The sequence below is a fragment of the Pseudopipra pipra genome, chromosome 5 (assembly GCF_036250125.1).
Source record: "Pseudopipra pipra isolate bDixPip1 chromosome 5, bDixPip1.hap1, whole genome shotgun sequence".
Classification (NCBI taxonomy): domain Eukaryota; kingdom Metazoa; phylum Chordata; class Aves; order Passeriformes; family Pipridae; genus Pseudopipra; species Pseudopipra pipra.
Genome location: NC_087553.1, coordinates 43,877,745 through 43,895,005, shown reverse-complemented (window position 1 = coordinate 43,895,005; position 17,261 = coordinate 43,877,745). Strand labels below are relative to the sequence as shown.

The following is a 17,261-nucleotide window of genomic DNA, read 5'->3' as shown; positions in this document are numbered from 1 at the left end:
CAGCATAGTGTCCTCCAGTATTATAAATCATCTTTCTAATCTAATAGAGTCGCTATAATAGACTCTATGAGTCGCTAAGTAAAAACACCTATACTTTATGGCTACAGAGCCAACTTCCCTTTTGGAGGATGCAGACCAAAGTCTAGGCACTTTAGACTGCACACTCTTCTAGACCTACCCCCTAACCTCAACTGTTAATACAAGTAAGGAATGTTCTCCTATCCTTTCACTCAAGGCACAAGTCATTACACTGCTCTACTGCAATCACCACATACCGGTCCTCTAAAATACAATCCAAATACTTATGCCTGACCTCTTAGCCTCATTCTCACTTCCCGTATTTTCCCTACTGTATGTCCTACAACTTGTACCTCCTTCTTGGTAGAATTCATACCATTCTTCCATTTTGTCACACCAGAACAGTGTTCTCTATTTTTCTGGTCCATTATTATTCTTTTTAATTCATCATTTTCTTTAACACTGTGATCAGAAAATCATGACAGATTTTTCCACTGGAAATACATCATAAAATTTGCATTCTTTTCCATTTTCATTGCAAAAGCATTCATCTAGACTCTCACGACCTTTATATTTTTACTACAACAAACTAGGTTTCTACATACTTCTTCCCTTTCCCATCACAGGGCCTAAATTGCTGCCATAAAAATTGACTTTCCATGTCTGTAAGTCTGACTAAGAAAGGTTCCTTTTCAAATTCTTTCCTTTACTTCCTCTTAAGTCTCCACACCAAAAGTCAAAGATTGCAAGAACTAATTCCAGTAAGTTTCTTTGCTCTAGCTTTTTGCTCACAACTTCAGCCTAAGTCACACATGGTTTACCACCACTCTCATTTTCGGGACATTCTCCAAGAAGCCCAGTCTGGCATTCCTCTATCCTTTCTTTCAATCCTTCTTCAAAACAAACTCTTCCAGGCAGCATCCAAATCTTAATATTTCCCATAATAAAGTGGTAGCTGAAGAGATGACAAGGATGTAAAATATTTGACCAACGTTTTCTTAATATGGGAGCCAGACTTCAGTTTAGTATGTTAGCTTTATAAACACACAATACCACTTTCTCTGGCATCCACTTCTACTGAATGTAAGCTTTCATTTTCAGGAGTTCCATCTAAACATCCTTCTTGTGACTGTAGCTTTCTAAATGCAAACTGAGACAGCGTTCTCCTGGATTTTGCACACAGCTTCCATGCCCAGACTACTGTGAGATGACAAAGAGGTAGACTTCTCATATCTACCCCTATTCCAAATAACCTTGCACACATGGACTGTGAAAATAACTTCTGTCTTTACAGAGGGCCCTTCACAGTGCAAACTATTACTCTTTTTTCCAAATTGCCAGCTGGGACAAATGCATAGTAGATTTTGCATGTTTGCTTCAATTAGTCGAATTGTACTTTTCAAAATGACTATCTGAAGTCTGATTTACAATGCTCATTATAACATAACATACATAAATATACTTTTCCACATTTTAAACAGAAATGAACATACAATATTAAAAAAAAAATCCCTTCTAAATAGAATCAATGATTAATTGCCACTTTTATCCAGTAACTATGTTTCTACATAAAGTTAGATAAGTAATCAGACTAATTTTGTAGTGGCTGCTCAGTGGCTGATCAGGCTACATGTAAAGTTGAAACAATTTTGCTTACTATGAAAACTCATGACCCCTGCAGTCACCCAGGGCTGGCTACTTTACAGTCCTTTTGTCCTATTTTATCTCCTGACCTATCTTTTCGGTTAATACTTTTTGTTCATTTAACTTTTTTAAACATCCAGAACACAAGACATGTCTTCAGATGATGAATTTAAAGTCGGCACATATTGACAGAAAGACATTGCAAACCAAAGGCTGTAGAAAACCCTCAGTAAAGGGGCTTGTGGATTCAGTCCATCACCTAACAAACATGTGGACACATTTCAAGAATCTGCCTCGATTTTGGCAGCTCTTTTCACTATATCAAAACTCAAAAGTGAATGGCCACTGCTTTAAAGGCTTCCGGTACAGATGGGGTTAGAGGGTTTCCTCAGCAGAACCTCTACCATGTTGCATACTCTCTAATTCTCTTATGAACACAAGATTTCACATTCAAAAAAAAAAAAGTGAAGTAGAAACCTAATACAAACCACACATTAAAGTAAAACTTGAAAAACATTCCTGAATTGTGAATCATCCATGCTCCCTTTAACTTCTGCACTGTGAATTTTGCATTTTCTAGTCTGGCTTTACTAAGACCAAATATTTGTTTGTGTTCTAGACTAACATGATCAGTCTTTACAACATAAGCCACAAGGATATTTTCATTTAAATCACCTGCACCATATATACTAGTGCCTTTAAATATTTTCTATCCAATAAAATCTAAAATCACAAGTTTAAAACACTCTATTGTTGAAGACTAGTCTAATGCTGGAATTTCACTATGTGTACTATAGACTTGGCTATGTACAGCTTATCTAGTCTCTACAGACAGCAAAACGATTACTACATTAACATATTCTGGACATGGGTAATAAGAAACGTGTCTTTAAAATTAGTTCTACACATGCATTTTTATTAGAACAATAAAAGCCAGTTAGAGAGTCAGGATACTTTAATACTCAAAGTTGTTCTGTCTCTTCAAAGTCACTTCTGCCTTCCATTTTCCACATTACTCATGGATACGGTGCATTGATGATGTTGGATGGAGTCTACAATTACATATTTTTAAAAATTCTGCAAGTAGCATGAATTTCTTATTTAAACCATATATCCTCAAACAAAGTTTAAACAGCATCACATAATTTGCAAACCAATATCTTTCTTCCTTATAAAGCACTAATAACACTAAAAGTAGGTAACACTTTCAGAAAAAACTTTAAAGTAAAACCCCCATGCAAATGGTAGTTGTTAGTTAAACACCAAGCAGGACTTCTATACAAGGCTATTTTATATATATATTACTTGGTTTCTTTCAATTTCTGGATTCAACCTAGGCACAAAACTACAACTGTGATAGTCCTAAAATGCAATACTGTTTTTTTCTCATGTATCAGCATCACCTATTCGGGCCAATTTTCAGGATAAATAGGAGAGGACTGATATATCTTGGATAAGGAATGTCATTAGAATGGAAAACAAATTCAGAATCTTTGCTTGATCTCCTGCAATGAGGGCATTAGTGCCCATTTTAATACCTGACACAAAAGCAATCCACCTATCTTGAAATGGTAAAAAGGAAATTGTTTTTTCCCACAAATGAACAATTTTCTACTACAATCATTTAAAGTGATTCTACATTATTTAACTGGTTTTATATGCACTTCAGGAACACAAATTAGAAAACATCTAACATTTTTCTTCTAGGGATAGATAAATACACCTACACTACTCTAAGAGGATCAACAGTAATTCATACTTACAAAGTCAAACTTTCAAGAAATTAGGGTAGGGAATATGAATCCTACTCTTTGCTCTCTCTGAAACATATTGTATCTGTTTATGTCAGGCAGGCCAACACAGCTTCACAACATAAGGCCTCCTGACCAGATTTAGCCCAAAGTACCAACCATATAGCTCACAGGAGTTTCCAGATTCCCAGGAGGTTCACAAGCTCTCCTATTCCATGTGACAAGATACATATTCATCACATGAATAAAATCATAGATGCATCTCCAGCCATGTAATAAGAGTGTGCCTGAATACACTTGTATACTCGCTCACACTGACATAAGGTCTTCCCAGGGTGGTGAGGGGATGTATGCCTGCCTGATACTTTTCTCTCCCATGATGGTCAACTCTCAACTGGCATCTGTAAAAACAAAATACTGGCATTGTTGTTTCATGTCACAGACAACTGGGACCATGAGACCGGGAACATCTGCTGCTCTGGGTTTACCTTGAATAATTCATTAGTATGTAAATATCTCCATTAGGTATATATGAATTAGGTAGGTAGAAATGAGGCAGCTCCAGAAATGGAAACTACACTAACATGATAATCCACCTATGCTTGTTTATACTGATCTGAGAATTTAGATATACACAGCTGTGTGGAGATACCCATACTATTATGCAGACATATCAACAGTATAATTTTCTCTGCAGGGCAAGAAAATTCTTGCAGAACAGGTAAAATTTTAAGGCTCCCTAGCTAAGTGACAATTATAAAGAAGTAAAATAAAACTCTTGTGAGAGAGCTTCTTCTACAATAAAGATATTGGCAAGAAAAGAGGGCACCACTTTCACAGCATTCCTTGAAGACTCCTTGATAAAAAACAACTGGCTTTTCAACTGACAGTAATGAACCAACATATACATATCTCATAAGAAATGTAATCAAATCAAGTTTCAGAAGACTAGTACCCTCTTTTCTACTATTATTTGAAAGTCAGAACAAAGATGCAACAAGGAAACAGAGGTTTGCTCTGGAAAGTCTCCACAAGCTCCTTTCACATAGAAGTTTAAAATGCTGGAGACAGTCATTAGACGCTTCTTTGAAGAGTGGTTCTAAAAATTATATTCTAATTGTTCCCTATGTGTTCTCTTTGCATGACTTAGATATATTAATTTAGTTTGATTCAACCCCCTTCAAATAACATCCACCACAGAAAAAAATAAATGAACATATTTTTTCACTTTTACCAAAAAAAAGTACCATTATATTGAATATTTGTCCTTCTATGTTACCACTGTATTACATGTATTTTTATGCTAGACAACTGCTGTATGTTTATTTCTCTTCATTTATATTATTTCCTGTAAAATGAGATTTAATATATAACATCTAACCAGTGAGAAAAGGAGGCTCATCTTATTACTCTCTACAACTACCTGAAAGGAGGTTGTAGCAAGGTGGGGGTCGGTCTCTGAAGTAACAAGTGATAGGACAGGAGGAAATGGCCTCAAGTTGTGCCAGGGGAGGTTTAGATTGAAATTAGAAAAAATTCATCATAGTAAGGGTTGTCAAGCATTGTAACATGCTACCTAGGAAAGGGGTTAAGTCACCATCCCGGGAGGCATTTAAAAGATGTGCAGATGTGGCATTTACAGACATGGTTTAGTGGTGGACTTGGCAGCGCTGGGTTTATAGTTGGACTCGATGATTTTAAAGGTCTTTTTTCAACTTAAAAGATTCTGTGATTCTATTCCATGTTTTAAAGAAAACTTTCACAAAACAAACAAGATGCTTTATTTCTGAACAATACCACTTTAATTTTATGTTTTATGTTCATCTGTTTTCATACAGAACAATTAACTATTGTACATCGACATTCATAAGTTAACATATAATATTTAAAAACTTAATTTCTACCACATTAATCTCAAGGAATCTCTGATGTAGTCATAGAATAGTCATTAAATCTCAGCTGTAGCACAGTTATATTCAGTAATCTCCTTTTCCACACAAAGAATTAGAGCGAGAACAAGCTAACACCCAACCAGACCAACTTTAACCGCACTGGTAGTATGATAACACTTCTAGAAATACCTTTTTTCCCCCTCTTACGCGTCAGCATATACAGTACAGAGCAGATCTAATGAAGATCTTTCCATGTTTGACCACCTGAGTAAATGAACCAAGCCAGGGACCTAAGGATATGAAATAACCAATTCAGCAGTGCCTGATAATTCTCTCAAAGGAATACAAAAATTTTTGCACAGCGGCAGAAGATGATTTTAGGTTCATCTAAACTTGTTAGGTTTCCATGAGAAGAATTAAAGGAGATGTTAAGATAAATTCTCAACTTTGTATTCATCAGAAGTAAAACACGAGGATATAAACCACTTTATTATGTTAATATTTCTAGCCTTGTGGTAAAAAGAACCTTAGCAAGGCGGTAAAAAAAGTATATATTCTTTAGATCAATTAGATGCTTAAAGTACAGAATAGTATGTCAGTGTAAAAATAATGTCAATGGTACTGCAAAATAAAAGATGCGCTTAAATGCAACACTTATTTGTCAGAAACCATCTGCTTTTTCTTTCATTTTTTTCAGATTTTGATCTGTAAGAAATCACATCAGTATCAAATGTCACTTAGTTCTTATTCAAACAGAGCAGTCCAGACACAGCGGCTGCACCAGCTGACTTAGCTGACCTGGGCCTAGAGCAACAACAAACCCCTATAAATCACCAGATGTAAGCAATTGAATAGTGATCAATTTAATTAACTGAACATCCTTCCAAAATTTACTGTATTGTTTTAACCCTTCAGGTTTCTTCAAGCAAGGTAACTTGCAATTTGTATTCAAGGACAGGATTTGGCCAGAGGGCTACATATTGACAGCTTTAGACACTTTAGATTCTCACTGATAAAACGCAAATCACACACATGAAAAACACTTCTTTTCTCTTTTTTCTAATTAACAGTATGATAGTAACTATTTTTCTACAAGTTCATATTAAAACTAGATCACAGAAAAAAAACCAAACAACTAATTTCAAGTGAAAACTTCAGGATTAAGATTTCCTTTAAAATCAACTTTTTTGGTTACAGGCCCTATATGCCTTTTGTAACTTCATACTCGTATTACAAATGTTACTATGTCAACTGACCTACTCATTTCTTTCAAATAAACAATGAACATGGACACAATTGTGTGCCACAATTGTATGTATTAACTGCAGCCATAAAAAAACATGCCACACATTAAAATGGGCTCAGAAAGACATTTTCGAGAAATTGGCAAAACATCTAACCTAGATACTTGTCCTGAAGCTGTCTCGAGGGGATTTCCCTGTGTTGCCCACTGAAATTAATGGAATTCTACCGTGATTTAACACACGAGGATCTCAGCCAAGATGCATAATGATAGAGTATAACTCTTGTTTTAAAGACTGCATTGTACAAGTTTGTATAACGATTACTGATGTTTGTACAGTGCCTAGTGCAACAGGACTGAGGCTTCTGGGCACTACCACAACATAAATTAATTCTAATGCAGTCTTTGTATCTGAGAGAAGCACAAAAACTACCAGGATTAAGCTCAATTATACACATTTTAAACAACCTGCTAAATAATATGACATAATCAACTTCCTAACCACAAGCTGCTCTATTTCCAGTTATTTCACTTTAATCTCTGTAATGCACTAATTTCTATGAACTCTGCAGAGTTAGTTCCACTAACCAGGGACAAGAGTAAGATCTACTTACAAAGACAGAAGAGTTACATTTGCAGAGACTGGTCCCAGATTTGGAATGATCTCCAGTTCATTGTAGTTCAGCTTCCTATTAATGTTACAAAAGGGTTAGCTTTAATGTTAATCAAAAGTATGTACATTGAATTTGCTAAATTGCTGAACTGTGTCACCTCAAAATTAAAAATAATTCCAGTTTCACTTAATGTAAAATATCAGAAGAGCAAACATCTTTGTTGTTTAACCAACTATCCCTAGAGAAATAGCTATACAATTAGCATACACAAATAAAGGTTAGGTATTTTTGGTTGGAGTTTTTTGTTTTGGTTTGGTTTTTAATTAAGACAAATTAACTTACACTTCCTGAAGACTATGAAGGTGATCCAAGAGACTGGTCTTGATTGAAGATAATTTGTTGTGACTTAAGTCCCTATGAGGTTACAAAAACAAACAGCCTGTCAGTTTTGCCATACAATATCGGGTAAAGCAATACTGTTTCAATCCAAATAATGTTATCACTTGTCTACAAGTACGTAACAAGATATTTTTATATTAGTAAAATCAGAATAGAAACTCATTTGAGTATACACGGCATAAGTAAGTGCAAATACCTTGATAATTGCCAGCAGTGTCAAAGAAATTTCTCTATCTCTGAACAATTTAGAACTGTTCATTGGAATGTAAGACCCATGAAAAACATCTTAAGATTCTGAGTCATATACACCGACAACCCCCCTCCTGCATCCCTTCACAACAAGAGGTCTGGCTAAAACAACCTCTGTTGTTTGAACTAGGAAAATTCATAAACCAATAGTCATTGCAGCCTTATTCCTTCGGCTAATCATAACATTTGTACCATTTACTCTTCTCACTCCCTTCTTTACAGCAACAGACAGATCACAAATACATAATGAGGACTATCCATAAATCTAAACTGTATTTTCATGCTTTCATACAATTCAGGACACCATTTCTACATAACCAAATTTAATGGAGATCTTCAGTAGTATCAGAAGAAAACAGACATAGGAAGAGCCAGTTCTGAGTTTTAAGATGTCTATATAATAGTGATATTATTACCACACTTAACTACACTTGAAGAAGCAGCTCAAGCACTTAGCTTGTGCCACTTTGTATTGAAGATTCCAAATATCTTTTGATGCAATTCATAAAAAAATCTTGTTAGCACTTTTGCAGTGTGCTGCAAACAAACCAGGTACTAAAAATGCAATGCATTTTGTTTACCACTGCCAAGAAATGCTTTTCCTTACATTATCATGCATATTTGCCATATGTGCTCTCAAACATTTGACACCACACAATAAAGACTAAAGAAAATTTTACTCAGAAGTACTGGATATATCAAAGAAATATGAGGGATCACACAGTAAAATGCAGAGCCAACTACAGAACAAACTTGCACATCTATAAACACCTGCACAAGCAGTACAGTCTCACAACTGATCTAACCAAGACCAGCTCTGTTGAAGGCCTCCCCCTTCGCAGTCACTCATCCACCAAAACATGCACTTCCCTGCCCCCTTACTACAGACTGTCACTACCTCATCTCTATCACTCCAGCCCTCTGCAAGCATTTCTTGCATGTTAAAACACTGCATTTATCCAAGCCAGCAAACAAAAACTACATTATTTTTAAGGAATTCTTAAACTCCAGTGAGCGTTGTAATGCAGGCATATAAAGAAATGAACCAGCACACCTCAGCAGTGAATGGGTAAAAGGTGCTTTGAAAAGCAGTCTTTTGAAAAAGAAGTTTCTCACATTTCATGACACTTCTCTGTGCTAATTAAGCACTCAACACTCATCCAACATGCCTGGGGTTCTCATCAAGCCGCACAGGCATGAAGTGTATTTCAAGCTGAATCTATGAGTAAACTACAGGATTCCTTACTTTTTCCAAGCAAGATGACTCAGTACAGTCATCCCTACTGAGCATGCCAAACACAGGCCTGACTGCCATGGATGTGTCTACTCTCCCTCTACAGTTCTGGAAGTGAAGAAACCTGATGAACAGCATATCCTTGATGCACACAGACCAAAACTAGCTTAAATTAAGCCAAGCTCAATGTCTCTTCTAGGTGTTCCGCTCTGTGACTAAGTCCTACACGACTGCAGACCCAGAAAACTCATTTCTCTGCACCCACCATTGCATATCCTGAAACACAGCTGTAATGCTGCAACGCAGCCAGGCACATACGTTTCTTCAACAGCACATATGGATAGTAAAACTGTGTTTTAGTCTCCCCCAGCTGATTTGATCAACATTGCCAGGATAGATTTGTCACTTTTGTCCTCCCCTGCAGTTGGTGGTTAGAAAACCAGTAGTAATAAAACTCAAATATAAAAAATAATCCCAGGCACATATGGGTATTACGAGTGTACCACCAATACTCAGTTACGAGGTGTGCTCTGAGCCAGCCAACTGCACCAGGCCTAGTGGGCTGCTGAGCTGTGGCACCAGCACCTGGCTCAGGGCCGTGGGTAGAGACAAAAAACATGCTGCATTTCCCAAACCAGGGTTGCACAGGAGTGTGCATAGGGCAGACCCGCAGGTGCAAACAGCATTTTCCTGCACAAAAAAAATGAGGCTGAAGGCTGGAGGAGAGCCACCTAGAGAAAGAGAACATCCTCCACCACCTTCAGGTGGCCACAGAGGGGATGTTTTCAAAGACTCAGCTCTGGACTCAAGCACCTAATATAAAATCTGTGCCTTCTTCCAGGTGCCTAAATCCCTACAGATTTTCCTCTTAAGGATGGAAAACCAATACAGTGTCAACATTTCCTAAAACCCACAAATGTTAACTTCACCATTATGATTTTGAGTTCTCCTGTAAATTAGGTTAACCACACTTAAACTAGAGGATTGCATCCTTCACTGCTTAACAATCTAGTGTAAACATTCTCCTAGCCACAGAATGGAGAAAAATCCCTTTGTTTAACATATGAAGGGATTAACTGCACAGATTTGAAATTCTCATACTGCATTTTTAAGTGTAAATACTGAAAAAATATGCTTTTACAAAGATCTATACGGGAATATAACTTAGTTCTTTAAAGCAGAGTAGAGACAAATTTTACCCTTAAACTTAATTCAATATTTGGCTCTAATCTGTAGGGATTATAAGAACTATGTGAATAAACAGATAAAATTCAGTTAAGTTATGGCTGTTAGTGCCCAATATATTACTGTTCTTCATGCTTCAGACAAGACTTAAGAATCAGTAATTATTTCAACAAAGACCTTTCAACATTAGTGCTAAAAACCTGCTTTCTTCATTTCATCTAAAAACCCTGCAAAAGGTTTATTTAAAGCATGTTTGCCTAAAGGACCTACCAGACAGTAACAGACGTGAGTAGATTTGTTCTGCTGGAGTTATAACATGTTAAAAAAAAAAAAATCTGGCAGAGTCCTTAAACTATAAAAATCCTGCAATTACAACCACTGCTGTGCATGATCACCACACTGGAGCCAGACACTTTCACTCATAGCTCAAGCTCACATCCATCTGGAGTCTATCAAGGAGTGTAACTTACACTAAGTTTCAAACTACTTTTTTTGTGTTTGTTTTTTTAACACTAAAGATACATTCACATTTTCCAAGTAGTATCTACTTTAAAAAAATACATACATACAAATTCTTCATGCCTGGTTTACTTACAGCAGGTTGTCAAATACGAGTTGCAAAACAAAAAAACCTGAAGCAAAAGAACAACAAAAAAATACCAGCCCTCCAGACAATATTGAACTGCCTGTTTCATAAAGCTGTATACATGCTTGTCCACCCATAGTTGGATAGAATATGAATTATCAATATTTTATTAAACATTATTTTAGTACTACTGGCATGAGAAACTTCTGGAAAAGAAAAAAGCTTTGCAAGTCACATTTTAAGTTAAATCAGAGTGGCTGGAAGTGAACCAAGAGTTAAAATATTTGCCTTTTACTAACGTTCTAAGTGAAGCTTAAGCCTGCAGAAGTTTCTCAAACTTATAAGCACTGGACTGGAGACATTTTTTAAATATAAAAATCTATCATCTCTGTTGCAAAGCTACAAGTACATTTCAGTTCAATGCATTTCTCAACATATCTTAAAACAAGTAGGAAGAAAAAGTTGGAAAATTAAGCAGTATTTTTCCTTCATTGAAATGGAACTGACAATGTTAAAACACTATTACTATGTCTTTTTTCCATTTCTAAATTTTCCTTGTCTGTTAAAATCACATTACAAGTGGGGAGAAATTTTCCTCTGTGATTACTTTTGCTACTAGAATTTCAGAAGTCATTAAAGATATAAAGAATGCACTCTGAAACTTTAGAAACCAGATTTATATTAAGAAATTATTTATAAAAATAATAAGCATATATACCTGTACTTCACTTCAGAGTTCTAATAAAAGTGATTGGACATTTAAAGTAGAATTGCCCCAATTGAAAAAGCATGCCACAGTTTTGGAGGCCCTTTAAGAACCTGTCCTATGAAAGAAACTATTTTCTATGTTCCATTATGTTTGTATGACCATCTTTCATAAGTCACAAGTCTCAGCATTAGCTGAAATGTAACTCTGAACCACATTTGTTTGATCAAAAATTGAAAGGAAGGCCTAATGCAAAGAGGGAGAGAGCAAGTGCTTCTTCACACATTTTAGAGATATAACTTTTAGACTCTAACTTAATATAAAACACTTAGTCACAATTATCATCTTCCTTAGAGAACTCAGAAACCTGAGCCCCAAGTCAAATTTTAAAATGCAAATCCAGCAACAGCTCCTTAATCAGTCCCACTGGGGCCTATAGAGCTGCTAATTCAGCAGAAATCAGCAGAGCTGAAAAACAAAAAGCCAGGCTGTAGCTGTTTTAAGACACTGATCCAAAGTGACTCATAAATCAGCCTGCTATGTTCAAGTTTTAGTCTGGAAAATATTGAAAAACAGCTGTGAAAACCATACGGCCTTTTTTCTGGCAGTTCTGGTAGACCACTAGAGGATTTATAAAATATAAATACTAAAGATGTAATATAAACACAAGTGAAAACCATCTTTCAGACTTTCCCTCCTATCCCACCAACAGTTTCAGCATTCCTCAGTGAACCTGGTGAAGGGTACAGCAATGCCAGCAGGAGTTTGCACACCTGGGAGACACTGGCCAACGCTCAACACTTTTCTTCCCCTCCATCCCATCCCTCCTCTTCCAGCTCTGCTACACCAGCTCTAACAAAGCCACATTCTTACAATCTTGGGACATACATCCTGGAATTAAATGTAAATCTAAATTCAAAACTATTTGTACACAAAGCCATTAAAAATGTTTATGAGTTTTCAGTAGACTTATCTCCCACAAAAGCAGGGTAACAGAATATGGTATTTTTGGTTAAAATCACAGTAAAGTTGGCCTGTTTACACCCCACTGTGAAGCCACTTCTGTATAAAGCAGTAGACTCATGATCAAAAAGAAGAGGACAGAACTCAAGGTCTATTTTTTTTATTTCCCTCCTTGCCCACTGTGAGGTCACTTTTATTTTATTTCAACAGGGGATTTGAACACAAAAGGCATGAAAGAATGAAACAAGAGTTTCAAAAACCTGCTAACCATCTGGGCAAGATGGTTAAGACAGATGGGCAAAGGAAGGTGTAAAGCATAACATAGGTCTAGACCTTTTCAGGCAGAAGAGCTTTCACTCTGCTGCTTGGGAGACCTCACCTGCGTATGTTGAGAACACGGGGTAATAGTTGTTTTCTCAAGAGGATTGGAAAGCCTGCAATTAAACTACTAGCCTTTGGCTATACCTGCTATGGACTTCCATGGAAAACACAGTAAACATATAGCAATAAAATTCATAAACAGTCTTTTACAATTTGTAATGTTGCAACAATAATCTAGACTAGTCAAACCTTTTTTGCATATGTAAAGATGAACGCTTTAACCTTACAGATTGCACAATCCCAGCTCGAAGTACTGGGGTAGCTGGAGGTAACAGGCAACACCACACTCTTCCGTGTTCTCTTATTAAGAGGGGAAGGAAGAAAACTGGATACTTCTAAGGCATTTGACACAATCAAAAGAAATATTTACACAAAAGCGGTCAGACCACATGGTTTGGTGACACCTAAAAGATGTACTCCTGTGAGTTTAAAAGCAAGTGACACAGCTGTCCACTGAGTAATCACAGCAGGGTTTCTTACAGCAGGGTTTCTTACAACAGGCCAAAGCTTATTTATACAAGCAGAACTTATTTTCTCACACTTTTAAAGGAATGTGAACTTACATAAGGACAATTTACACTACCAAGGGAATTCTAATTAGAAAAATCTCCCTTGTGCTAACAAAAAAGCCCTGCAATGCATTTTATTGTCTCTCGGGAACATAAGTGGAAAAGACAAATTTGAATTACTGCTAATGCAAAACGTTTTTTAAGCCAAGTCTAAAAAACGAAAGTGTTGTTATTTTTCCCCTTGTTTTTTTGTTTACCACACGTGGATTTTAACTTAATAGCACTAAAATAAACTAAGCTAAGAAACTAAACTATGAAGCTTAGCTTAGTATCAAAAAAAGCCTTAGGTTTTGTCAGAAAGCTTGTGAGCATCCTGAAATAGTTCAAAAGAACAGGAGGATGAAATATAACAGGAAGCAAAACCAGTTGTTGAATGTAAAGCAGATCCAGTGTTTGATCCATAAGCTTCAATCACATAAGCCAACAAAAAAAAAAAGTTTCTTTCCTCTCACACTTTCCTACGCCAGTCCTGGAAATATTCAACTCCCAGAGCCATGTCTGTGTTCAGTTCCATATGGTGTCAATACAGCCATCCACATTTCATGAGTAAAGCAGCATGACCTCCAGACAAGGCAATTGAACAGAATTAGCCACAACTAATTGAAAGTCTTCCTGTTTACTTTAAAGCCCTTATCTCAATCTGCTTTGAAAGTGTAATCGAAAATTAATACGACTAATATAGAAGATCATTCAGTGACAAGGGATTAAAAACAAATGTGACAAGTCCCTCAGCTATTTTCGGGCTTTTAGAAAGCTGACATAATTTATGCTTTTTCCATAAAAGTTTTTCACTGGAAATAGATTTCTGCAGCTGTCACCTGGGTTGGGTCGCTCCGCGGCGCTGGCCGAGCGGGCGCGCTCCGGTGCGCGCACCATCGCTAGAGCCAAAACTACAGGGGCGAAGAGCTACACGAGGAAACGCGACAGCAGCGTTCCCGACACACAAATCAGTGCTAGCCTGATGATTATTGAACGCTTTCCAAGAAAGTCAACAGAACTTTTTCCTCGCTCTCTCCGACACTGAACAGCGCTCCCGGGCCCCATTTCGCCCAGGTGCTTATCGCCACCGCGTCCCGGGACCGCAGCCCGCCCCAGGGACGCTGTCCTGCTGCGGCCGCCGCCGCCCTCGCCGCGCCCGCTGACAGCCCGGACGCGGCCCCCGGCGCTGCCCCTCCCGCACCTCGCGGCCGCCACGACACCGCGCTGCCTCTCAAAGCCCGCCCGCGGACCGGACCGCGGCCCCGGGGGCAGAATATGGCGGTCGGACGGGCGCGGGACGGCGCCTTCAGCCCCCCGCGGTGCCCGCCGCCCCGATACTCACAGCTGCACCGCCCCCCGCGGCAGCTGCTCGGGCAGCCGGCTCAGCTCCAGGCGGCTGCAAGCGACGAGGTGCCCGGCGCAGCGGCAGGGTGCGGGGCAGCGGGCGGAGGCGGCGCCGCCGCCCAGCAGCAGCAGCAGCAGCGCCGGGAGAGCGGCGGGCGCCCCGCGGGGCCGGCGGGGCATGGCGGGCTCAGAGCCGCTGCCCGCGCTCCCGGCCCTGGCGTTCCCCCACTGACAGAGCGGAGCGGGGCGCGGCGCGACCTCCTGCTTCTCAGTGCGGGTGGCTGCTCCCGCTCATACCCCGGAGTGGCCACCGAGGGCGGGAGGCGGTGGGAGCGGGGGGCGCTGTAGAAAAAAGTAAAGACAGAAAGCGGGAGGGGACCGCAGCGCCGCCACCGCCGCCAGCCACTCTGCAAACTTTCCGCCGCCTCAGCCCGCCTCCGCGCGTCCGCGGGAGCCCCGAGCACCGCCCGCCCCGCCGCAGCCCCCTCCCCCTGCCATGTGACAGCCGCAGCCCCTGCCCGCTCCGCCGCGGCCGGGCCCCGCGGGGCGGGGGCTGGGAGAGCGGGTGCCAGGCGTGGGCTGGCGTGGAGCCCCGCAGCTTCGCGGCCGTGGCAGCGACACTCGCGGCCTGCCCCGGGCGGCGGCACATGGCCGGCCTCGCATCACGGCGGGCGCTACGGTGGGACCTTGCTGCTGTCCCCGGCCTGTCCGTGGGCGGGCGGGAGCGGGCAGCGGGCCCTGAGTGCTTAGAGCGGCAGCCACGGCGCACGGGCCGTGGTGAGAAGGCACGGGCACCGTGGTCTTCCTCGTGCGGGATTTCCCTTTGCCGCCGCGCCAGTTAGCGCGTGTCGTGGTAATCCAAAAGCTGCTCCAGAGGCCCCAGAGGGTTCCCAGCCAAGCCTGGGGTCACTGGCATGTAAAAGGTGAGGTGAGGTTAACTCCTGCCTTCCGGGTCCTACATGGCTAGTCCAGACACCATAATTAAGCCCATTATGTTCCCCACAGGATCCCAGCTCCAAAGGTTCAGGGGAGTGGGCAGGGCGTACAGATTCCACATCTCTGAGGTAATCTATGTAATTTAAGTAAATACCTATTGTTCAAGTTCCATATGTAAGGCTGGACCCTACAATGGATTCAATTACTGTAGGCTTCACACACCCCTATTCCATAGCAGCAGCCATCAAACTGCTCATGGACACTGTTCTTTCCTTCCCAGGTTTGTATGTTTCACCTGAAAGATTGTAGATATCTTAGACACTGAACCTGAACCTTCAAAGTCTTAACAGCTCTGATAGCAAGATCTGTAAGGCAGAAACTTTGTCCCTGTTTTTATTGTTTCCATGCGTATCTAAGGACACAGGGATTTTGTTAAAGAAACAAAACTACATTTCAGTCAGGAATCATGAATTTGCAAGCCAAGCAAGCAAGTAACTATGAACATTCACATGCCACTCTGGACACAACTGTTCCAGGTGCATAGGATGTGCAGAGCTGTGCGGTGTTTTGTCAGCTTGTGCTCCGTTGACCACTAGTGTTCCTTAAGGAAATTATTGTGGGAAAACAAACAAATACTGAAGGAGCACACTTTTTTCCTACACTTTTTTCTTTTTGCTATAAAAGCAAGCAAGTAAAGAAACAAAATACAGGATAAAAATTATTTAGTATGTCTTTACAAGTTCCTCTCATTTATTTGTTGTGAATGAAAACTGTCCTGGCAGCATTGACATGTCAATATTTCGATGTCTTTTGCAGCCTTCTTCCTTTGGAAAATATTAGGGTGACATTAGATCAACAAAGCCTGTGAAACACTGAACTATTCTAAACAGACAGTAGGACAGTGGCAAATTCAGATTTTTGAAGCTATCCCTCATTAGTCTGTACTTGTTCCCATCAAAGTCAGTGGGAAAGCTTCCTTCTCTTTCTAAAGTTCTAGCTGTCCAGGTGTTTCACACCATTACACCAAGGTACAGAGACACTTGAATATGTTTTGTTCGTATTTAGGTAAGATATGCCATACTTGCCACTTTTGCAAAGTGATCAAAAATTCAAGATTTTGTTGCTCTGGGTGATTATTGAACAATCTACTAAAATTAAAAAGGATTTGAGGTAACTAAGCCTTGTACTATGGTTCCTAGAGTGCACAGCAAAGGGCCTCAATTATCTGGGGAAAGTGAGCTTGTCTTATCTTGAGTTTGGCAAGGGCAGTGATTGACTAGTAGGTGGCAACAGAGTCATTAAGCTGCCAGTTTTAACATCCAAGGAATAGAAAAATTAGAAACAAAGTATTTTGAACTTATTTTATCATAGCAGTCAATAATATATGCAGTGCATATGTGAACCATGAAACAAGAGAATCTGAGAAACAAAGGTAGGAAAAAAAAAGATAAAAAGGGCAGGAACTTCTGGTTTTGTGATTTTGAAAACCACTCATGCAGGCAGGGAATACTGTGCCTTAGAAAAACCTAATGCATATTTAGTGCTAGTAATATATGAAGCTGTTTTAA

General features: G+C 39.7%; 1 protein-coding gene across 3 annotated transcripts in view; it reads right to left on the bottom strand.

The window, feature by feature from the left end:
• Positions 1-15,358, bottom strand: part of LRIG3 (leucine rich repeats and immunoglobulin like domains 3) — a 39,169-nt gene extending 23,811 nt beyond the window's left edge. The window contains exons 1-3 of one of the 3 annotated variants that reach the window (XM_064655816.1): positions 14,756-15,358; positions 7,505-7,576; positions 7,163-7,237 (exon numbers count right to left, since the gene is read on the bottom strand). In XM_064655816.1, the coding sequence (XP_064511886.1) occupies positions 7,163-7,237; positions 7,505-7,576; positions 14,756-14,937 (329 nt within the window). In that variant the 5' untranslated portion in view covers positions 14,938-15,358. Of the gene's footprint in view, positions 1-5,494; positions 5,596-7,162; positions 7,238-7,504; positions 7,577-14,755 lie in introns of those variants that run through there. The other 2 variants (XM_064655817.1, XM_064655818.1) reach the window with 2 other exon arrangements.
• Between the last annotated feature and the right edge of the window lie 1,903 nt (positions 15,359-17,261).